Source organism: Brachionichthys hirsutus, chromosome 20 (assembly GCF_040956055.1).
Source record: "Brachionichthys hirsutus isolate HB-005 chromosome 20, CSIRO-AGI_Bhir_v1, whole genome shotgun sequence".
Classification (NCBI taxonomy): domain Eukaryota; kingdom Metazoa; phylum Chordata; class Actinopteri; order Lophiiformes; family Brachionichthyidae; genus Brachionichthys; species Brachionichthys hirsutus.
Genome location: NC_090916.1, coordinates 7060353 through 7085398, shown reverse-complemented (window position 1 = coordinate 7085398; position 25046 = coordinate 7060353). Strand labels below are relative to the sequence as shown.

General features: G+C 44.9%; 1 protein-coding gene across 1 annotated transcript in view; it reads right to left on the bottom strand.

The window, feature by feature from the left end:
- The window catches only part of afdna (afadin, adherens junction formation factor a), a 51030-nt gene that overhangs the window by 16122 nt on the left and 9862 nt on the right, over positions 1–25046 (bottom strand). Inside the window, exons 2-23 of the mRNA XM_068753410.1 lie at positions 20648–20843; positions 20430–20542; positions 19995–20149; positions 19594–19754; positions 18339–18496; positions 17304–17388; positions 16930–17076; positions 15385–15429; positions 14688–14782; positions 14197–14447; positions 12261–12330; positions 12000–12070; positions 11808–11875; positions 10318–10523; positions 9181–9201; positions 6675–6820; positions 6299–6393; positions 5778–6043; positions 5203–5346; positions 4852–5050; positions 4555–4661; positions 1816–1896 (exon numbers count right to left, since the gene is read on the bottom strand). Coding sequence (XP_068609511.1) covers positions 1816–1896; positions 4555–4661; positions 4852–5050; positions 5203–5346; positions 5778–6043; positions 6299–6393; positions 6675–6820; positions 9181–9201; positions 10318–10523; positions 11808–11875; positions 12000–12070; positions 12261–12330; positions 14197–14447; positions 14688–14782; positions 15385–15429; positions 16930–17076; positions 17304–17388; positions 18339–18496; positions 19594–19754; positions 19995–20149; positions 20430–20542; positions 20648–20843 — 2880 coding nt within the window. The remainder of the gene's footprint in view (positions 1–1815; positions 1897–4554; positions 4662–4851; positions 5051–5202; positions 5347–5777; positions 6044–6298; positions 6394–6674; positions 6821–9180; positions 9202–10317; positions 10524–11807; positions 11876–11999; positions 12071–12260; positions 12331–14196; positions 14448–14687; positions 14783–15384; positions 15430–16929; positions 17077–17303; positions 17389–18338; positions 18497–19593; positions 19755–19994; positions 20150–20429; positions 20543–20647; positions 20844–25046) is intronic.

Sequence of the window (25046 nt, the reverse complement as noted above, 5' to 3'; positions counted from 1 at the left end):
TTCTTAACATGAAGATTCAAAGTATTCTGGTCCTTCAAAGAATGAATGAAAAGAACAAACACGCTCTTTAGCTCCCTGAAACTGCACACGCAGACACACACCGATTTAATATTAGCTTCACAAACAACACCTAAAATAGCAAATGATCATTCACAAACACAATTATGTTGTTGTTGTTGTCACGCAGACACACTCACACGAGCATGGACTTTAAACCGCCGTTACCTGGTCATTCCTGCCCACCACAGAAAACCACATGTTGCAGCCGCTCGTCAGCGTTTTTCCAAACCAGTTCACACTGGGATGCCCAGGCAGGGGTTTGTGCACGCACGCGCGCACACACACACACACACACACACACACGGCTCCTCTTTATCCCCAGGAGGACTTCAACCTGCTAACGTGCACCGACAGGTCTAAAACCACCTCATCACAGCGCCAAGATGTAATCCATCCAAGCAATCACGGTTTACGTGGGACAAAAAAAAGAGACTGAATTTTCACGCATGGCAAGAAGGAGTAGAAGTTCAGTGCAGGGCATTTTAAAAAGTTTGAAATGAAACAAATGGAGCAGCAAAAATCCCAAAATATATCATTAAAAAGGATCAGGAAATGCTTCACGCGCTCCTAAGTTCGGTAAAAATCCCTGATCTCAGTGTGCTTGTTAAGAAACGGTGATCCCAAGTGGAGGTCCGGAGGTGAAGTGTCGGCTGGAACGCCGGCTGCTCAGACTGACGTGGAGAACCGATGCAGCCCAGCAGCCTAATACCACCCACACCCACACCCACAGTTATATAATAGGACAGAGCTCAGCCCAGCCCAAAAATTCAAGCAGCTACAAAACTCACTCGACCTGCCTCTCCCATTCCACACAGACACACACACACATCTCCGCCTGCTGTCTTCATTCGTCCACACAATTATGGAAAAAAAGAGAGCAAGGAGGTTTCCTCAGTAACTCCTTCCTTCCCAGTCTTCCTCCGCACACACAGGAAAGTTCTCGCCTTAAGCAGGAAGCATCCACTAAACTGACTATGAAGACAGAGAATGGATCCTCATGTTGCACCGAGACACGACGGTCTTTATCTACCTCCAAGACTCAAACTTCTGACTTACAAGGAAATAAAAGGTGAGCATATATATATATATATATATACGGCAGCTCACCTATCAGCGTACAGCCATACTGACTTTCACCAGCAGATGGCACTGCAACGCAATTGTTTTTCTTGTTTCAGGATTATTTTTTATCATTATTCTGTATCGTTCTGTATTAAAAAAAAAAAAACAATCATAGCTGTGCTATTATTAAATATTTAAATACAGTGGTGAGATGTATAGAGTACATAAGAGGAATGGGATCACACAACATGTGTCAAGTTTCCCCAGAGCCGCCCCCGCCGGCCAAAAACAGCAAACCGAAGCGCCTGTGTTTGGGTTAGAGTCATCCAGAGGTTTCTCTGCAGTGTCAGTATTTAGTCTCTGCTCTGCTGTCAGACTCAACAATAAAAACATTCTATTTAGAGGAGCAGCCCTTTCTGTCAGCACCGTCACGCAGCCACACACACACACACACACACACACACACACACACACACACACACGCACGCATCTAATGCAACCAAGATAAAAAGATCCTTCGTATTTTTGGATTCCCTGTCAAATGTATGCCAATTGCCATATTTGAATTATAAATATGACTGTCTGGAAAGAAAGTTTCCCCACTAATAAAAACTCTTATAAAGCTCAGACAAATATGAAATCTGCGACCTTACACATTCGCATACACTCAGTCTTCTAGGTTGAATTTCCTACCTTGGCAGCCACGATGCTGAGGCCCATACCGTTGTGCTTCTTCAGGGTTACCGTGACAACCTCCGGCTCTTTCCTCATTGGCTGCAAAAAGAGAGTTGGACAGGAAGGACAGACTGTGAGTGAGGATGAAACCTCTTCAGTGCGTCTTTAACAGCCTCCGGGGAAATTCAGCAAGTGTCCACTAGTGTGTCCCTCCCGTCTCTGGCTCTGAAACGTTACGGCGGAAAAACAAAGACCGGAATGAGAAAAGGGAGGGATGAGAAAAGGGAGGGAAGGAGGAACGAGGGCGGTTTAAAGGGGGAAAGGAAAGACCACAGACAGACCTGTGGTTGCTGGAATCACATCAAGAATGAAAACCACATCACGGCTACCCAGGCACACACACACACACACACAGAGAGAGGGAGAGAGAGAGAGGGAGAGACAGACAGAGGGCGAGAGAGAGAAACTGATATTTCACCATGCAGCATTGCATCTCATATATTGAATAGAAAAATAGCTTTTAAACAATTATAAAACACAACTTTTTCAGGGCGGATGTCCCAGTCCTCTGCCAAATTAAAACCACAAAGCTTCCACTGGCGGGCGTCGCTCCCATTCTACGCCAGCCCCTCCCTCTCATTCACAACAAACAATCCATAAATTAACTTTCCTCAAGGTCTTAAAAAAAAGAAGAAAAAAAGCCAAAAAAAGGCCAAATGCTGCCAATATTTTGACATTTTGAGGTCTATCTTTCAAAAACATTCAAATAACGCGGACATTGGAGAGGGTAGTCGTTTTATACCGATCCGTTTCCAAAGCCGTTCTTTCTCAGCGTCCATGTTTTGAGATCGAGGGTTAGGCTCAGACTTTCACAGTAAAAGCACCTTTAATGTCCTCCGTAGCATTAAAAGCAGGCCTGCGAGAACATTTCGACATTCGTAGAAGGTTCTTCCTTTCGACGCGAGGGAGCGACCCTGCCAGCATTGGTTGGAGTTGGTCAGAGTGCAGAGCGGATGCCGCAGCATCAGACCTCTGTCGCGTAATCTGACCTCTGATTACGTCACGGAGCGTGTGATGAAAATGGAAAAAAACGCCAGTGGTTAATATACAGTAATGGGTTCCCACCACGCCACTCCACGCAGCCTGACGGTTTCATTTAAGGGATGTAATTAGAGCACACGAATGCTCGTCCCATCGCTACAGACAGGAAAGCACACGGTTCATCACCACACGCAAAATAAATCAATGGAAACGGCCACAACACGAAAGCCACCCGACATCTCGTGAGTCTACGTGTGGGTGCGAACGCTCCGCACGCTGCCGTTCGGCTCTCCCTCCTCTTTGAAAACGAGTCTCGTATGTTGACCGATCCAAAAGTAGCGGCTGCTTTCTGCGCGTCGCATCGGAACCGGTGACACCTTTCTAAAAGTAAACACAAAGCTGTCTCTGTCTCCGTGACAAAGATTTTCCCCCCCAAATAAAACCCATGGAAACGCACTCTGTCACACAAAACAGAACCGAGGCGTCAGTGAGCCAAATAAAGCCCCTCCCCGCTCTACGCTGCACAGACACACACACACACACACAGTCATTTGTGTGTGTCATTTGTGTGTGTGTTAAAGTGTGTGGTCTGCCGGTTGAAGGGCGGTGATTACAGTGACTTTAGAAGGGGGCAATTTACTTTTCCTAACAACCTGCACAGACACAATTTAATCAACACCAATCACACTGCAGAGGTTAGTTAGCTCGGCTACACAAGTAAATGATAGACCTCTTTTCATTGCATTGCAACACACACACACACACACACACACTTCCTCTGTAATTGGTCTGTTTATCCCTGCTGCACGGTTTCATTACAGTAGCCTCGACCCAACTCTCTCTCCCTCCCCCATCCAGGTTTACACGTTTCTAAACCTGGGCCAACTCTGCCTGTCGTTCTGACGCATCGTCTACAGCTCCATTGGGGGAATTTTTTTACCTTTTTTAGTCTTGAATTCACCTGAAATCTGATCCGTGTTTTCACTTAGTCATGTTTTGACTCTTAGAACTCCCGTAAAAAAATCTCCCTTAAACCCAGTAAATCCGGAGTATTTTTTTTCCTGAATATTTCCAGCAGACTGGAGCGATGAGAGCAAGCTTAGACCAAAAGGGTCGTCAGGGGTAACAATAAGAACTTCTATAATGCAGACGCACACAATAGTTAATGTCATACATATTAGACCTTGTGTTTACAAATATTACATTTTAAAATGTCAGCTAAACTTTATAGCATCATTTAGTAATGCAATAATAAGATACATACCGGTAATACACTTTTATCCACACTGGCCAGTAACTGTTTTGTTTGCTTGTTATTGTCTTTTGTGTTGCGCATCATCCTCAAAATATATATTTGTGTTAGTTACTTATTAAATAAAATAATTAAAGATGTAATTTCGAAGCATTAGTCTCTACCTCTAAAATTGAGCCCTCCTGGAAATGTGAACACAAAATAGAACTGACGGACACCAGAGGTTACATCCAACCGTGATCATGTGATATGATGGAAATCTGCAGGACAAATAATAATGAGCCATTTCAGCCTAAGTGGGTGAAAACGTCTCACTTGATATGAATCGGACCATTTACAGCTTCACCACAAGAGAGCAAACACGTTCCGCACAGATTCTCCGAGTCCGCATCATGTAACGTTTTTTAATTTAACACACACACACACACACGAGTATAGAATGTGTCTGTGTGTTACCGTCTTACCATCTCAGAGCTGTCTGCAGCAGAGAAGTGGCTTTCACAGTCGCTGCCTTCAAAGTGGATGGTCCAAGTCCCAGGGGAGCGAGGGTGGGGCACTAACCTACAGAAACCTGCAGGAGGAGACGGAAACGGTCCATTTTTGCTGCAGAATAACTTTTGCAAGTTAGAAATCTGTGAAAACAAAAGCTTTCAAGCAAAGCTGCTCTGTTCTGATTCCGTGACGTAATCCGAGGACCATCAGAACAAGACAAAGCCTTATCTTTGCTTCCTAAATGCCCGTCTACGTCCCGGTGAATTCACCCCTCTGCAGCAGCGGCTCCAGAAAGTCCTTCAGGCCATTGGGGAGGCTGCGCACGACGTCGCAGGAGTAGCCGTCCTCAGGAAGGAGGAAGGGCAGCTGGAGGTCTGGATCCTCCTCCAGCTGAACCTCTCTCCCGTCACTCCTCGCCAGCTCATCTGCGGTGTTCTCTGCCACCGCCACCACATGGTCTATCAGCTCCTGCACACAAACAAACAGCCGGAGGCAGAACACGCGTCAGAAGACGAGGCAATGAGTGTCCAAGGACACAGATGTCCCCCGCTGCAGGAAAAGCATAGCAAAGCTAAGTCTCAATGATGTGAGATGAGGTAGATTTTTTTTTTGTGTCCTACCGGCGGGATGTAAGGCTCATCTGGAGCACAATGGTAGTTGGTCATGAGGGCGTGGAGCTGCAGGGAGTTGAGCTTAAAGCAGGTGTTGTGGATATTCTGTACATCCTGCATGGAGTATTTGTCCATAGTCAGCAGGGTGGTAGCCTGGAGGACACACAAAACACACATCGTGTAAATCACACATGCCTTCCATTGGCTCTCTTTTTATTATTTCCTCTGCAGGGGCCATGCCAGTCGGTCATTCTAAGAAAACGAGGATAACAATGGCAGCGATCTCTTGCTACTTCACCACGCTACCGCGAGACGAGCAGGTCCTAGAAGTGGCTGCGAAGGAAAGAGCAGCTGTGTCAACGTTGAGGGCAATGGTTCAGCGGCTCCTTCCTTCTACCCGCGCAGTCCATCTTCAGCACGTTTTGGTTTGACCACATTTGCCATTTCGCCAGGAAGTTATCTCAAGGCACTTTACAGGAGTTGCAGGCAAAGACAGAACTCAAACTAGACCCACAAGATCAAGCACTTGGGCCACGGAGGCAAGGAAAAACAACAATAAAACAAATACGATTCAGCATCCTGACCTGAACAATCCGACTGAGATGGCAGTCGGCGGCGAGCTCCAGACCCTGTTTCTCTGCCCAAGCTTCGATGTGACTGAGCTGCTGCCGGAGGATGGCCCCCCAGTAGTGACAGCACAGCCCCGACTCGGTGTCGGTCACCAGCTTGTTGAAGAGCCACATGTTGATGAAGTGGAAGAGCTGAGAGAAGAGCTGGATGGTCAGAGCGGCGTTGACCCGGCACCTCCGCAGCAACGACATGGCCCCCGTCAGGGTGTGCAGGACGTCCTCTACGAGGAGGAGAGACAAGCCGGATTATTTCACACGTCTTAAAGAGGCGCTTTGAATACTGAAACGCAGTCATTTGGGGAGAGTGGCTACTTTTAAAAACATTAATTTACCGTAGGGTACAAACAGGAGATGCGTACGTTCACTGGGAAACATTTTAACGCTTTAGATCTCCAGATGCATAAAAATGCCAAATCCGTGAAAGATGCCAAACATGTAGGATCTCCACTGATGCACCAGGTGCGTTTGTATATTACCGATCTTCGGTCTCTTTGGATTGTGTTCTTCGGGGTCATCCAGGAAGGCGGGCATGTAGTTGTTGAGATCAGCCTGGAGGCAGTGGACCAGGTACCTGGAACCACACATTACAGTTCCCTGAAGATATGGCACCATCAGACAACAGAGATGCTACCTTTCATTTCACCTCTGTTCTCACGTTACGCTTCACCTGAGGCAGACCTTTCATGGCCGACATGATGTGCATAAAAAAAGAATAAAATACATCGGGAACAAGGTAGATACTGACCGGAAACTCGATTGGATTCCGGGTAATAAGATCAAAAGTCCAAACTTTCATAGAATGCTAACCTCACACACACACACACACACACACACGCCAACACACAAACTCACTTGAAGGCCATCTGAACCAGATGGGCGAGGATGTCCTGGGCGTCCAGAGTGATGCGGTTCAGGTCTCTGTCCTGCTTGACGAAGTTGAGCAGCTCTGACGCGTTAGCCATCCAGAAAGCCAGCGCTCCAGCAATGTTCTTCTGCTTCTGTAATGCGACACACACACACACACACACACACACGCACACGCACACACAAGAAGGAGGGTGTTAGAGCATCAGGATGAAAGAGAGACTGGAGAGTTGAGCAGAGGGTTTGAAGGGGGTTTCTGTTTGAGCGGCAGCCAGAAGGAGCAGTTGTTACTTTGAGGACAGACTGAGGCCCCGCCCATGCCTCCCTCTAAGCCAACCCAGCGACGAGAGGAGAAGTGGTCATTACTGTCATTTGAATAAAAGATGTGAAATAGAGCGTTGATATTTAATGAAATTAAAATGCAACCGTTTTACAGAGGCAGCCGAGGGATTTCCCTCAGGCAGACATTAGTGACCACTTTGTTTCACCTCCAGACGCAGCTCCATTCACCAGGTCACCAGACACAGGCCTCCTGCACTGGAAGGACTAATACTTTTAGTCCAAACGTAACAGTTTAGATCACAGACTTGCATTTAGCAACCAGACTAACCTACTGGCTAGAAGTCGATGAATTTCTTCGCCTGACGACTGATGTTGCTGAAACCACGGCTATATTCTGCTACTACTGTACTTCCGTCTTGTCCCGTGAGGACACAGCAAATCAACAATCTCCACTTCACCCTGTCCTTTGCATCGCCCTCCCCAACACCAGCCACTCTCATGTCCTCCCTCACTACGCCCATGTTCTCTTCTCCTGCGTTGTCCTCTAGCCCTGTTTCCTGGCAGTTCCATCCTCAGCATCCTTCTACCGATATAGTCCCCGTCTCTCCTCGGATATTCTACGGCTAATACAGAAATTTCCTGTTTGCTAACATCAAAGCTAACAGTCACACTTAAATTTTAACAACCACAACATCCAGCTGTCAAAAAAGAATGCGCATACACATTTCCCGCAATAGCTCAGTACCGTTCTCCTCAGCCAATCCTAATTTGTTTTAGAAAGCAGTGTGAAAACTATTGCAAACGCATCTTAAGGCTGTAACTCGCTATATAAATGTTAATGACAGTTGAGTGTTTCATCCAATAAGCTTGCAGAATGAACACGTAGCATTATGTTCACGTCAGCCTAGTCTAGAGAACATCAAACATGGAGGACAGAGCTCAGTGTCTGAGGAGCTGATTGGTTAATGGCCCAGATCACCCAAGTCAGAGGGAGGAATGAGCTTGCTCTCCTGCATTCATCGATCCCCGCCTTGAAAATAAAAAACACAAATCAAAGAAAACACTGGAAAAACAAACCCGTCAATCAGAACAGCCAAAGGATAAGAGATGGCATCCAAAAACAAAAACATGACAAATGACATTTAGGACACGTTAAAGACACAGACAGATGGCTGGACGTATTAAATTCCAAACAGACAAAATGAAGCAGATGAGGTGGACGAGGTTTGAGGGGCGAGACTCGTCTCTCATCCACACTGTGGAGTAGGAGAAGCAAAGACGAGACGTCACAAAAATGGAGGCCAGAATTAAAGTTGAAGCAATGATGCGGAAGAGTGGATGCTTTTGGTTTCGTCCCATTTTTGGTTTTGACTTTATTTATTATCTTTTTTTTTTTTAGTACCAGGCAGGACCAGGAAGCACAATGGAATTAGTTGGTTTGATGTTGCTGTTGTTTGCTTAGTGTTCCAGCTGTGGGAGGACGCATTATTTTACATTTCTGTTAGAATGGAGGAAAAGAAGCAGCAGCAAAAATGAGGGGCTGGTAAGAAAGATAAATAAAAAATGAAAGGAGAAGGAAAAAGGGAAGCAGAGGAGGTTGAACGACATGATTTTACATTATAAATCCTTTCCATCCTTTATTCTGAACTTGTGACTGGACTAACAAAACAGCATCTGTTCCTGAAAGCTTCCTGTCAAATTAGAAATAAAGACACAAGCAATGCAGAAAAGCTGCTTCAAAGATTACAAAATATTTGGATGCTTTTATTAGTGAATCTCAACAACTCCATTTAGTAAAAAAAAAAATTTTTTTTTTCAACAACTCATTTTTAGATCAGCATTTGCACCGGCCATGAATTTAAGGTTTATCTTGTACTTCATTGATAAACATAAGGCTTTTAATATTTTCCTAAAACCTATTTTTTCACATTTTCTCAAAAAAAAAAGCAGCCAAATTAACTTGACAAAACGATCAGTTTAACATTATTTAATTTCACGAGTTAGTCATTCTGAGAAATGATGTAAAAATATTTATTATTGTGAAGTGAGAAAGAATTCTAAATTCCTCCATGTATTTTCTTACAAGTTTCATTTCTTGTGAAAGGCAGAACAGTTGCATGTCGTCCACACCAAGAGAAAGATTTTAAAAAAAATGTAAGAGGGAAGGAGGGAGACGAGTCTTTAACAGCCATATCATGGTGTGCTATCCTACCTGATCCCCTTCAGGAATCTCCTGGATGGAAGGAGGAGGAGGAGGAGGAGGAAGAGGAGGACACGTTCACAGGACAGAGAGAAAACACGTCAACAGCTACAGTATGGACACAGCCATGTAACACACACACACACACACACACACGTGGTTTAGCTTTACAGTGTAAAGCAGTCTTGAATCGGTTTGAGATTAGAACCTTTAAACCACATCTGGTCAACGTAATATTTTAGGGTTTCAAATCAAGTTCAAGTTTATAAATGTGCTTCCGGAACCGGTAAGAAGAGAGTCAGTCAGATGCAGATGATATATATCCTGTAGTAAATGCTAAATCTAGTAGTCCATCTATTAAATATTAAAATATATTATATTATATGCAAGCATTTGCAAAGCCAAAGAATGCGCAGTTTGCAAGATAAAACTGTGCACTAACCGACCACGTAAGAAAAAGAACAAATAAGGGCTTGGTGAAAAATGAGTTGGGTTGCTTAAAGCAGAAAACGGGAATGCTCAAGGAAATTGGCTAACCCTTTCAGATTTTGGGAGGGTAACGCCCTCTTTGTGGAAATAAGCGAGGCAGTTTATGGGCAACGTGGTCTCAGTGTCTCAAACATTCGGGACCAAGACAAACAGAGTAAAATAGAAGCTGTCAGATCATTTTGACCTCAATTCTCCCCCCGATCATACAAAATTACGACGCTTCATTTGATAGACTAACATTATGGCCTGAAATGTAATGTGTAATCAACTTAGGGAAACAGAAAAATATGAACATCTACAGCCCAACAAAGTAAAGCCAGACATTGTCATGGAGATTTAGTTCTCTTCTCGTTAAAGGTTTGGTTGCTAAATTAATTATTATTTAAACGATAACAATGCTCATTTCATTCTGTGTCGGTAGATAGATGTGGAATAGAACACACATTGGAGGATCCAGAGGTAGCTGTGGAGGAACGGCATCTTAAAACAAGCTGAAACGCACACACCTTACAAACAGCGACGAGCGTAGCGGTTTGCAAGAATACAATTGGAGAGGATTAAACAAAAATAGGACACAAACCAAACGCACGCTGGGACAATTTGTCAATGAGAATATGTTCAATACGACAGAAAGAAAAAACAAAAAGTAGTGCTACTGACCTGGATCACTCCCTCCATCATGCTCACCATCTTGTTCACGATGGCGATGACCTTGTGCGTCCTCTCAGACGGCAACATGTCAGGCCGGTAGGAAGGCGACAGGATGTAGCGGCAAGCCATGTACAGGACGTAGGTGGGCGCGAGTTTGAAGTGAACCGTTGAGCTGTTGTTGTAGTTGATGATGGCTGACAGGAAGGTGTCCTCAGCTGGATGGAGAGACACGATCACAACACCACAGTCATTTCACGCTAGAAAGCCAGCCCCCACTGATAAAACACTGCGAAACAAATACTGGAGCCTCACGACAGCTTCCCAATTGCTAGTTTGCAGCCTGCATTGCTTTTGCAATCGATCAAAAATAATTCCAGGCTGTCGTCATTGCTCCTCCTCGGCCTCCCTCTATTAACAGATGCGTATGACGCCAATGGTATCAGAGGTTTGAGTACATAAAGGCCAGTATCGGAGTCGTTACTTGGCAACGGTGTGTGCCTGTACTACACCAAACAAAAGACTCAGGGCGCACACGGACCCGTGAGAGACAGCGAAGAGCACGAAGACCTTTAACGTGGGGAAACATCAGGAGTCAGAAAAACCAAAACCAGCAATGCGGAGGTTTAAAATGAATCAATAACACGGTTTTTGCACTCTCTGTTGCAGCTAATAGCAATTAGCTAGAAACTCAGGAAAACTAACTGAATTGGGGAAGAGATGGAACAACATTTGGGAGCTCCTCATTATTTGCTTACAGGATGAGATCACCGCCATGTGACAGGGGGAAGGCAAATATTGTCTTTGTCATGTTGTTCCATTCTTTCCGGGACTTAGCTGCGGGACGGTTGGTCAATCTGTGTGAAAGAGGCTCGTGCGTGAACACGCAATACACCAGAAGCTGGCTCTATAAAATGGAATGGAGCATTCCGTTTGATTCATTCCACATGTATTTCTCCTCCTTGGCACGTCTCATGTCTGCCATGAAAAAGCTCCGCAGGGCCAGTAAATGTAATCAGCTACTATTAACCAACTACAAAGGCCCGACTCCAGCTACGCCGGCATCAGAAGTTTAACCCCAAAATAGCTCTTTTACAAACACTGCTTTAATTACTCCCGATTTAAGAGGAACACCTAACTCTAAGTGCTCTATTTTATCACCTTTAAACAATGTCAAATTAACTATAATCTGGATGCAATTACAGGAAACAAAGCTTTGGGTCTTTAAGCACCACACAGCTTGGGACGTACTGCAGAGATGCAGAGACAAGATCATTCAGTTTCTCGCTCTCCTTCATTCTGTAGTCATCAAAGTCGTCCCGTAAGGAAATGGTAAGATCGATGTATCCAATCACCACGGTTACCTTCATTTTACAGAGCAGCTCGGACAGCAGGGTGAGTGCACACCGGATTTAAAGACGACGAGGAGAATCCAATATTTCCCGGTGATTGACCGTTTCGCTAACACGGAGAAAGGAGTAGAGACAGGCATTGATACTCACAGTTTTCTCTGAACTCGATGCCGGCTGGCAGAGTCAGCTCTGCTCTGTCTGCCGAGATGTCCTGAGACCTGATGATAAAAAAAAATAAATAAAAAAAAACGACACGAGAAGGGAGCATAAACCCAGAGTGAAGAGATAGAAGGAGGACGAGCAGACAGGAAAGAGAATCGGAAGAAGAAAAGCTCGTCTGACCTGCCGTCTTGCTGCTCGCCTCTGACCATGGGTTTGACCATTCCTCTCTCCATCTCCAGTTTTCCTGAGCTCTGCGCGCACAGAGCACTCGATGTTGAAAAGCGTCCACTAAACTTAATTCCACTGAAATCTAATTTTGTCCGAGCGCTTCCTGATTTAACACGCAATAATCGCGATGGATTCAGTCCCGCCCTCATATACCGGTACAGCGCACAAGCTAGAAAACTCAATATTACTTTGAACTTAAACGCTGTGCGTTACCTTGCTGGTAGGCAGGCCAGCTCCGCCGTGGACGTCGCCGTGATGCTCAAAGGTGGTTTCATGGACACTGCTGCAGCAGAGACACAGACATGTAGCGGCTCAGATTTAGGAACTGCACTCACCACATCTGGATTTTCATTAGCGACTACCACGAGAGCTCAGACTTAATCCAGACACACACACACACACACTTATCTAACCCATCGTCAGGGAGCAGAGAGCTAGGTCACAGACGCAGTAAACGAATGACGCACTAATGCATCGAGACAGATTTCTTTGTACACACCCTTACATAACAGTCTAATTACATATGCAGAAGCCACGCTACGACAGCCGTGTTTGCACTGGTGAGTATAAATGCGTGTGGCAGCAGGCAGTTTAACAGAGTGGTTTCTGCGTTTCACGCCCCCGCTCAAGGAGGAGGGCATCAAGCAGCGTAACACAACCAGAAACACGTTCGAGTAAGTTCAACCAGGCATTCGAGCAGGAGCGTCCCATGGAAGATGGGACGTGACTGATGTGATCTGAGGAAATTGAGTCCTGCGAGCTTTGATACAACTCCACTTCAAAACGGCTCCCTTTTGATCCCTCTTCAAGTCATTTGGGAAGGGAAGGCACACCAATACAGATTTGTTCGCAGACCCCAAACCATCACAAAAGATAGGTACAGATTAAGTTGCTTAAAACAATCATGGAGTTAAGCTTCTTTCTAGATTTTCTGTATTTTTGTTCCCCTTTCGTGGTCTTCTCTCACTAATGCAAATACTCTCCCTGCAGTGAAAGGCGATTAAAGTTTAAACAGTCAAAGGCTGCAGGATCATCATCTCTGACTCCTGCCAAAACCTGGTGCCAAACAGTTCTGATGTTAAGTCAGCTATCGTGCCAAACTGAGTCCAATCGGTTCAAACTCCACCTCTGGCTCAAACGAACGAGGTATCCTGGCAAATTTGCAGAGCACAAACATTGGGAAGCAGCCAGAAAAACCACAGCGATCAACATCCAAGACGTCAGGCGTGTTTTCCAGGCAGACGAGACACTGAGCTGCACCAAACGCCCAGCTGCGCTAACTTGCAAGACATCGAGCGGGAACTGTAGAAATCCATGACTTTGTACACCTGGGGGTTACAAAGTCAAATACAAAATGAAGAATCTACCCATAAGAATTCATCCCGAGTGGACCAAAATGAACCTCTCAACACCTTTCCAGAAAGGTGAAAATGTTTTCCGCTTCTTGGCTGGCAAAGAAGTAAAAAAATAAAATAAAAAAGGGACCTTCGAGCAAATTCACAGCTCGAGAAGCACTTCAGGCGGGCACGTGGCGAAACTTAAATACTTCACAAGACCAGCTTGACAAGAAAAACCAGAGTGTACCCTTCTCGTCTTGGAACATGTGACGGAAATGATTCATACAGAAACAGCACGGAGGAGTATTGTCGGTTACTTACACCCCTCCTGCTCTCTCCCACACGTAACCGTCCATCGAGTCATTAAAGGATGATTCAGGTCAAATTCCAAACATCTCCTCCGGGTGCCTGGCCGATCGCTAAGCAGCTCCTCTTATCTGTGTTCGCTCCTTCTGGCTCCCCTCAGTGTGTGAAACAACGGCGGGCAGGAGGCCACACCCAGCACCACGTTGATCAGATTAGAAGGCAGCCTGCTGCCATAACCCTAGCCCTCCCATCTTCCTCTCCTTTCAATCCCCATTCTCCTCATTCACCCGAGCCCAGACTTCCCACCTCCCATCCCCCTTTCCTTCCCTTCATCTTTCATGCCGTCTCTCAACTCCAAACCTCGTCCTCTTCCCCCTTCATCTACACAACAGCCACTTCTTTCTTTTTTCCGTTCATATAACAGCGTGTAGAGAGTTTGAGATGGTAAATAAAGATAAAAGAGGAATAAAACACACACACACACACAACTTTTCGGTTGCCCTCACCCAGACTTGTGTCGGCTCCTCATCATGGCAGCTGGCTCTCGTTTCCCTCCCTGGTCAAACATCGGGTCGACAAACTTGAAGACGTGCACAGAGCCAAACTGGAGGGTGGAGCCCGAGTGCAGCACCGTGGTCTCGGTAACTCGTTGCCCGTCGACAAATGTGTCGGCGTCCGGGCCGTGTGGCGTCACCGTCACCATACCTTCGCTGTGCATGAGGTTGCAATGGTGAGGCAGAATCCCCGGACCAAGCAGCTGGACACAAACAATGTGAAATGAAATTAAAAACAAATTTAATTGAATCTAAAAAACCAGGTCGACGTTTGCTCAGGTAGCACAAAGTCAAATTGAAATTTGAAATAGGACAGAACTCGTCTGGATCACCAAACCACAAAAACTCAAAGCATTCCAAATCGATGTTTGTTTTGTATAACAACAGAAGAACTGGTATTTCGGTTTGTTGAGTGATAGCAGGGGAAGTTCCCGAGTCCCTACCTGGATGGCTCCGTCCTCTGTGCAGTCTGAGCCCACCTTGGTGATACTGTGCTGAAGCCGGTACAGCTTTGGTTTATCCCTCGAGTCCGACCCGTCTACACGCACACAAATACAAGCGGCCACATTTAGCATGGGGCCGGGTGGTCCTTACACCAAACGCCAAACAGGAAGTACCATACCTCACATTCATGAGCTAACAGCACAGACGTCCTACAACATTTCAACGCTCTGAGAGACACATTCTTAATGCGTGCGGCTGGTGGGTCATTATTTATTAGTAAGCAGGACTTCAGTGAAAGCAAAGCATATTAGTGCATGAAAGAAAAAGGAGAAACACTGGCTGGTTTCTCTAGGACGAATTAAGGTGAAAAAAGGTGAAAAACGTGGGAGCAACATTCTAAAAATAATCCAAAAAAGTCAAGAGAAGACTAATATACCGAGACAACCACAAGATCTCGGCCTTTTACGTAATATGAGGTTCGAGAAGAAACATGGCAACTTGTAGCGGCAATATAAACGCACAAGAACAGCTTTTGTAGCCACTGGAAAGAGCCAGGCTAGCCGTTTCCATCTTTGTGCTAAGCTAAGAAAACAAACTATAATCTAAATTTGTATCACTATTTTTCCCCAGACACCTGCCGCTAAAAATCCCATCAGTCATCTCAACAGACACAGAGGATGTGTAGTGGGTCTTTACCTTCGTGGTGCCGATAGGCGTAGTAGCCATAGTGATTCCCTCGCCCTAGGCAAACAGGCAGGCAAGTGCAGGGGTAGATGACACATGCACAAGGCCCCACGCACGCACGCACGCACGCACAAACACACCATGCAATACAAAGGTAGGAAAGAAAACAGACATAGCAGAGGGTGAAAATGCAGCTAAGAGGAGATATGCATTGAATTTGATACCATTAATTGTTTAGAAGCATACCAGTATACAGACACACACACACACACACACACACACACACACACACACACACCAAGATACTTCTACAGCTGGAATATTTCTGACAGCCTTTAATTGTCAATATTTACAGCTGAAGTTAAAAATAGGCTCAGATTACACCGGACCACGCCCTCAGAAAATGCCTGTTTCTGATTGGTTGAAGCGTGTCCTTTGAACTGGACGGCTCTCGAGGAAATAGATGGTAAAATAAAAGCATTTCTTGAACAACAAAAAGAGATCTCACATTTTTATGAGTTTGTCTTACAACTTAGAATTTCATGTAGCATAGCAGTAAAATAAAGGCGCAGGCTTCTGGCTGCACGGATCTAAACCGGTTTCAGAATAAAAACGCAGAATCGAACACAGATACACGCACTCTTGCAATTTTCTTACTTTCTCCTCACAGACCAAGCATCTAATATTTCGTGTGGAGCCACCTAAATCATCTCGCGTCCATTTTTAACAGTTTTCCCATCGATCTGACATCGATGTGTGTTAGTATATTCCTGAACCACACACACACACACACACACACACACGCTGGTTTCCCCAGACACCATGTCAGCAGCACAGCTCAAACTGGTTCGATGCAGAGAAGAGTTCAGAGTCCCCCATCAGGCAAAATAAATCAATGGCATGAAGCATTCGACAGGCAGTTAGAAAGCTTAAGAAAAGAGGGGTCAGCGTTAAGTAGCGGGCGGTTAGGGCTGGATAATGTTAACGTTCAAAAAAAGGGTTCGAAGCATTTCTTCAAACGGTCTTAAAGGTTTGAATGCTTCTTAGCATCACGATGACATCTCCGTACTGGGATTTTTTTTTTTTTTAACACTGCATTCCAAGGAGTTGTCATAATGACTTACCTTTTGTTAAACTCCAGGACCCTCAACCTGACCAATCTATGTCTAAGCAAGATATACAAAAAAATATCCTGTATTGACTGCATGATTATTTCATGTCTTTTGATGCTGCAGTAAAATCTGGATCTGGATGTAGCTGCAGTCGTGCCTGGGAGTGTTGCTTTTCTTTTTTTTAATCCTTAATATAGACTTATCCTCACATCCTCTACGGGTTTTTACCCGCTGAGGAAATCCTCTACTGGCAGACAGAACAACCACAGAACAGCCGTGTTCAATAATGTCAACATATAATTAACTCACCTCAGTGAGGAGAGGAAGACCGCCGGACCCGGACAGGTAGGTTAAATATAGTTCTGGCCACCATGTAAGTAGTGCTGCTGCTGCTACTGCTAGAAGCTAACATTATGGCATTAAATGGTGCGTGTTGTGGTTCTACCTGGGCTCAGCTCCACCAGGTAAGGCAGTTTCTCTGGCGGCAGTGAGCTGCTACCATCCTTCGCTCGCAGACCCTTGTCCTCCACTTTTCTCCCCTTCCTCCCCTGGTAGTCGGGGGGTCTCTTCTTCAGCTGGAACACCAGCGCTCCTGACACACATCATTACAAGGAAGCATTATTTACTAAAAAAAAAAAAAAAAAAGACTCTGTCCTTATTAATCAACGATTAAATCCCAATCTAACATCCCTGTTATGCTGTTAACAGAGGACACTACATAGACAAGATGCCAATGCAGTTGTAATGACTGTCAGCGAGCACAAGGTGGCAGTAACAACCAAGATAAGAGGAAATCGCTTCATAATAGAGCATTACTACCTCTGTCAGCAGGCCAGTCCCTGAAGATCTGAAGTGGACACTCGACATCATCAAGAATCACCTCCTTGCTGGACTTATCGTCTTGCTGTTTATAAAACAGGAAAGAAATCATTCACAGAGTCTCGGAGACAATATGGTTTAAAGGTTAAGACTCTTCGCCGTTTGACTCCATTGTCACACATCAGATTTTAAATTGTTGCGGTTAATCTATTTCTACATCACAGACTTTTATTATGGTCACTATCAGGTGCAATAATGTTTCTATTATGTCCTGGACTGTACTTACTTTTACGCCTTGACATTTGATAATTATATATATATATATAGTAATAGATATTAAAGTTCTATCTCATTGCTTAACATTGAATATTACATAAACCATAGCTTAATCTTCTGAATAGCGTTACTCTGTGCCCAGGCTTGAATATAATATAAATATTGCACTTTTGCTGCATTTCTTTACACATTCTAAACGCAGTACTGCACATCTGCTATAACCCCCCCCCCCCCCCCCCCCAGCTTACTGTGCAGAGACCATGTCAGCATCAGCAGCTACATGTTCACTAACCTAATGGACTTTCCCTGTGCTTTATTCTCATCAGCAAATTGCTGCTGACTATCAAGTGTGTGTGTGTGTGTGTGTGTGTGTGTGTGTGTGTGTTCCCTAGAGAATTGTCCAATGAATCGGCTGTGGAAGTAGCTGTTATTTCATACGATTGGCCATCGCCAGAGTCCACCCGTGGATAGATGTGGGAGAGGCTTTGGGGAGGGAAGCCAAGTTAACGGTTACAGCCACATGCATACACAAGCAGTCACCGAAACAGACACGCATTCAATCACATACACACACGCAGACGCACACTCATTGATAAAGTAGGAGCTATAGCACTCACTCTGAAAGCAATCGAAATGCATTCTTCACGAAGGATTTAGTATCAAGTAGCATCGTGTTTCAATGCGTTGGTCCATGGAGCATCATGCAATTCAAGCACGAGTTCTTGTGCACGTGACCATGACCATGATAAGTATGGTTACCCGGGCAATGCAGTAGTCTCTGGGGTTCTCCTTCTCCAGCCCATACTTCTCCAGCGCCTCCACCACGGCAAAGTCGGCCGTGTCTCGTGTGGAGAGCAGGATGGTCTTATAGGGGATGTTGGGCTTCAGACTGTCGGCGTATATCCGCAGAGTGCCCCCTGTGACAGGAACATATGCGTTTTGTTATTCAATGAACAGCTTCAAGAGCAAAACATATTAGCTGAATTCATGAGTTTTGTTGAGACATGTTGCAAAGCTTTTGAAATATTCTGCAAAACAAAAAGATGGTGTGGTGTGTGTGGCCAGGCTGAGATAAAGCCATTATACAGAGGAGACTCGCTGTAGTGCTAATACACAAGGAGAACAGTTTCATCTGCAGGAAGATAGTTTTAAAATAGTGCTCTGCCCTCTGCTGTCAGAGCGTCACTGTCCCACCACAGGCCACCCTGTCCCTCCTGCGTCTACTGCATGTGGACAGTGGCTACTGCTGTTTTTAGAGTCGGTTCAGCGGCCCATCTGCTAGAGTGATTAAGGAATGAGTCAAACAGAACCAGTCAGTGTGTTTGTGTCATTTATTCACACATATGTCTTTCTGTGTTTGCACACGTCAGCATGAGACAGCCAACGGCAGACGGCCTTCTGAAGACCAGCGGGTGCAAATATGATGTCGTGAATACGTCTGATTTCACTATTTTAAGAAAACGATTTTGGTTTTTTGTTTATTCCACCCCTTCCAGCAGATTTCTTGAGGTGTGACACGTTCACAGAAGGCTCTCTCCGGTTATGTGAATTGGGTTCTCAGATCAGATGGCAGATTCTCATATTGGGATTCATCAATCGGGACCAGAATTTCACCTCCTACTGCTATAGATAGATCGCATCGCCATTCCTAACGCCAGCAACTCAGGCTTCGTCAGCCAACATAAATCTCAAGGTAAAATCCCACAATAAATGTATTTAAACTTAAGCAGTCATAAGTCCCTCAGACCCAAGGGTCAAGTTTAAGGACTCTATCAAACTGAAATGAAAATTCATGTGCGACCGCTTACAAGTCTTTGTCATCTTGGCATCCAACTAGGTCTTTTACTCAGCAGCTGCTTCTGCCATAAATAAAGGTCTGATCGGTGGAGTTACTGCAGAGATTACGAAAATCCATCAAGCTCTTCCAACGCAGCCTAGATTAGGGGCCTTCCTGCCCAAGTGCTCCAGAGGTCAGTGTTGAAATCAGACGGTAGAAATGAAATTGCTTCATTACCCGAGTCAGGCCTCCCATCACTGCTCATGAACTCCTGCATCCGTTTCTCCAGTTTCTGCTGACGTCTCCTCTTCATCACCACCTCTGGGTTGGAGATCGTCCTGGTGAAGCTGGTTTCTGGCATATCTTTGTAGACCTCTGCCGCCAGGCGATTGTTTTCCCTGAAACGCAGAATGTGGACGCAAGTGATAAAGGAGACACAATGGGAGTGGTGGGAAACTGTGATGGAAAAAAAAAAAAGAGGAGAACAGAAAGGTCACATTTAAAACCTCGAGTGTTTCCTCTCCTGGAGCCTTCTGTGCCATCACTGGCATAAAAGAAAAAAAAAAAAAAGATGCTCCCCCAGGAGAGAGGATGTAAGGACAGGACAAGATGGATGACTTTGACTGAGTGTGTATTACCCATCCTCCCGACTGAGGGCCTGCTCATCTCCGTCAGGGATTCGAGACTCCTTTTCTCGCTTCTTTTCCTTCTTCTTCTCCTTTTTGGACAAAGTCCTCTTGAAATTCTGGATCACTCCATCCTTCTCCTTTTCTGGCCCGTTACTCTGGCTCTTCTGGCAGAAAGGGGGAGGAGAAGTGAACAAGGAACCTTAAAGGATTCTAAGCAGAAGGTTGCTACAGTTTGTGATGTATTAATTTCGCAACGACAGAAATGAATAAAATAAAAAGACGGTCAAGGACAAATGCTCTTGAAATAAGTGCATCTGATCAATACAAGACATAGGAAGGGCTTTAATTTAGGTTTAAACTTAATTTAACCACTTCTACAAAATGACGGCCGGACGGACGGACTGTCGGCATGACAGTAGACAAACACAAGACAGAGCAGCTAACCTTGGGAAGGATGTCATTCTCATTCTTCAGGACAAAACGACCTTCTCTATCGTCTTTGTTCCAGTTCAGCTGAACAACAAGAGGCTTTTCGTCCAGGTCCAGCTGTCGCTCTTCTAACACACACACACACACACACAAACACACACAATTTGTTAAATTATGAAGACTATTTCATCACAGTTGTGTGGGTTATCGCTTTTCCCCTGAATGAGACTCACCGCCGCTGACATGGACCTCATACAGGGAGTATTTCGGTGAAGACAGCATCCTCATGTCGGGTCTGAACTTCTCAGCCAGCGTCTCGATGACATCCTGTGTCGTTGCTGTGCTGGACACTCTGATGCACTTGGTGGCAAAGTTGCCGGCAACCCGGTCCTGGAAGTAGAACCGCATCACTCCATGGAACTCCAAGTCCTGCAAGAGAAAAATGCATTCTTTTGATGCGCACATGCAAGCTGTAACACATTTGCCAATAGGTTAGTCATTAAAGATTCTTTAAAAGTCAAACGCTCTTTTCACAAGAGAGGCAGTTGCAATGACGACAGGACTGCACAGTAAAGTCAACACCTTTGAGGGTCAGCTTGGCCAGTCAGACTGCAACGCGCCGCTTTGTGCACTACCATCGAGAGAAACCTTCACTCACAACAGGCAGTGTCCAAACATTTCTAAACATTTTCAAAACTCAAGGCCAGCAAAACACAATCACTAGTGGGACGGTGACTCATAATCGTTCTCATGTGACGGATACATTGCCTGTGTGTGTGCGTTTAAGAGTCTGAGACTGTCGGCACTCGGCAGGATGGTTTGAGAAACATTTAAACCAGATTTATCTAATTCAATTCTACAGACATTGAAGTGTGCCTCAAGTTCCTCACACTATTTGCCACCCCTGCTGCACATGCTTGATAACAGAGTTTGGAAAAAACAGGAATGTGTGTGTCCTGTGCGTGAATTGTGATTTACTGCTGGAATGTGGGTCATTGTGGGCTGTGATTTTCAAGCTTGCGCAAGCACACGGGTAACAGTTACTGTGGCGACACCAGCCCGCTTGGTGTTAAACAAAGCCCAGCTAAGAGCCAGCAGTAGATGATTAACACGCTGCAGCTATAAGGAGGAGGAGCAAACAGGTACAACCACGTGTAGCGCAGGTCCAGCGCAGGTCAATAACAACACAACTCCTCTCTGCAAAGCCTCACAGCGTCACACCACGCAATTACAGAGAAGACCTTGGACGTGAAAGTGATTTCACATGTTCTGCTCTGATAATTCTGATCATGCCAAACAGCTTTGAGGAGCACATAGGCTGTCAGGAAATGCTAATGCAGCAACGTGGAGTCAAATGCCATCAGACCTGCGACCACCGAAGAGAGAGAGAGAGAGAGAGAGCTTGTGACACTTCTGAAACAAGTCTATTTATGACACACACAAAGTAGATAGCTGTTATCAGTTCAGTAAAAAACCTGATGGAGACCAGCAGGAAGAGCGAGTGTGAGAAGCTGTGGTGACAAGCCATGCTAGAAGTAAAACAATCGTGTTTCTGCCAACATTGACGCCTGCCAATAACAGTTAACACACACAGACACACACACGTGTTTAATCCAGGACAGTCAGTAAATCAGCTCGGCTGACATCAGCAAATATTAGCATAAAGGTCCGTGTGGATTTAGCAGCATCTAACAGTGAAGCAGCAGACTGCGACCAAAAGAACACTCTCACTCTCACTCGGGTAAAAAATAAAAAAATACAAAATACAAAAAAGTACGGAAGGCCCTCTTTAGTTTGCATTTGGTTTTTAATTCCGGGCAGTTGTTTTAACAGGACAATGCAAATGTGTAGAACTAGATGGAAACCTCTCAGTGTAATGACAAATGCTGACCTGGGAACGTGAAGCATGGATCATACACTGCAGTATATTTCCCATATTGTGATGCTTCAGAAATAAAATAATCGGCGAGTCAGCTGAAGGGGGAAAAAAAAAATCACACGTGTTCAGAAATTCAGGAAATATTCTACCAGAACTGGGGATATAACATTAAAGTAATATGACAAATATTTCACTTTTACTGCAATTCCACTTTGTAGCTTCTCATGTTTAGCTAAAACGCTCTCCACAGGAACGCCATAAAGCTTCTTTCTTTTTCTACACATAAGCAGCTCATCCGTAGACGTACTGATAACTCTGACTCATCTTGCTCTCTGTCAAAGGGCTCCAAGGAGAAAGGTCAAAGGTCGGGCCTGTGTTTCTATGACAAGTGAGTTCAATTCACTTTTTGAACTCAAATACATTCATACAACAGAAGACGTTAGCGGTGTGCCCTTTCTAAATGACCACCACAGAATGAGATCGCAGTCGCGATGCAGTAAAAGCACAATGGAGGAGCGTATCTCAGCAGTCTTCAGATACAAGTACCTTTTAAATACTGCATTGAGGAAACCAAGTGTACAGAGAGGGAAAAGCCCAATGGAATCTGCAATAATCAAAAGTATATTAACTATTAAGTTGGAGACAAGACAAATAAAGAGTCGCCTGAGGATGAGTGTTGCGCTCAGAACACATTTTGTGTTCGTCTTTGGCTCCTCTTCAGATGGTTCCACTCCACGCTTCCACTCTCTTAATGCAAGGCATTTTAGCTATGACATCCAAGCTGGTATTCAAGACAAAGCATTTCAAATCACATGATCTGAAATAACACTGTCCTACATGCGGCGTGTATACAGGGGGCAGACCGACACTGAAGGCAGCTCATTTAGAACCCTAATTCAACACTGTTATTCGTTTCCAGAAATGGTCCTGCTGATAACGGTGAACACTTTGCAGCTACCTTCACAATCTCCAAGCTCCAGTCTGTCATCAATCTTTCAAATCTCTAGCACTGATCCTTCAAAGCCATTTTTAACCCGTGCGTCTGTGTGTGTGTGTGTGTGTGTGTGTGTTATCAGGTGCTAAGGAAACTAACCAGAGCACCATTTACAAGCACATAAACCTTCAATGTGACATTTCTGTGCGGAGCCTGAGAATAGCTGCATGTTCTGGTGCACATGCAAGAACAAAACTGAAGGTGAGCACAGATCTAAATATCAAGTAAACGTATCATTCAACATAGCTCATTTCTTTAGGTGTTTGTCACAGCTCCACTGAAACGAAGCCTGATCTTCCACTTGTCGTTTAAAAAATATCTGATTGCTTTGATGGCAGTAGACGATGTGTTAATACAAATATATTCATGTGTAAATCTGATGTGGCGTTTAGTGTATGTGTTGCATATTCCAGGCTTAGGTCTCGGGGGTTCCCAGTTTTAACAGCACTGCATTTCTGCTCTTGCCGAGCTGAAAAACGGAGAAATCAAAATGTCTCTCCGACAGCCGTATAATCCAGCTGTGCCATGACAAACATATCAAGTGGACAGTTGAGCTGTTTCTTTACTTTTGGAGGGTAAAGATTGACAGGAAATGAGGGAACTGTGGATGCTTCTTAGGGAGCGTATTAACCACTAGGCCTTGGGCATGGCCCAGCTACCAGTCACTTTAAACTCAAACTCAACCTAATTACACCATGAAGGCATTAACATGTCACACTGGCCTGGAATTGATCACACCATTACTTTCCATCCTCTTTTGACCACTTTTTGGATGGAAAATGGGAACGTTTTTGATCTCACAACAACAACAGATGGACTTCGAAACACTGAGATTGAAGTTTTTTTGATACACATCTGCAACTCAAAGCGTTGACAAGTTCCAGCAGGTTCTGAGTTCTCGTTTTAGCTAGAATGAAAACTGGCAATTAAAATAACACTGTTAAAGTAACACTACTGTTACATATAGCCCGTAGGCTTAGCTCTCCACAGCTTTATGTGTAAATAACCACAGTTTATGCTTTCTGTTTCTCTAGCGCTGGTACTGATGGTTGGCGTTTAATTTAAGACAAAACTGGCAGAGCCAAAAAAAAAAGAGGCAAAGAATAAATAAGTTTCGATTTTCCTTTTGTGATTTTAAGAGCAGGGAGGAGAGCTTTGCGGACGACGGCGGGGAATGAGAATAGATTCCAGCTGCTGTGCGTCACTTTAGTCTCCTCCACACGCACACATACATGAGCATAAGCCTAATAAAATGAACCGAGTTCCCGAGTCAATATTGTTGCAGCCCCACCTGCAGTAACGCAGGGGGATTCCTCTCCAAGCCGGTGGTTAAGGTCAACTGGACGGAGGTTTTTCACTCAGATGATGTGGGGAAGGGGGAGGAACTCCTCCCACATTACATCCCAGTAGAGACATTTCAAGACAATCCAAGTAGGAAAGGGAAGATGGGGGGGGGAGAGACGGGTGAGGACGGGGGAGCTCATCACGTGAATGACGATTCCTTTCATCTAAGCAGCCAAATATCTCAGCGACGCATCCAGATGCATCGCCATTGAGCTGTTGCTGACTTACTGCTGACCTTTTCAACGGTCAGTGGGGACGGACATGCATCGTTAGAATGAAATCTATAATGGTCAGTTACCGTCTGCAGGAACAGCACGTTCATGTAATTGCATCACATTAGTTCATGTCAGTCCTGAATGTAGGCCAAAATCCGATACGGTGACAGCAGCAATCTGGAACGAAGATTTGTTTCACT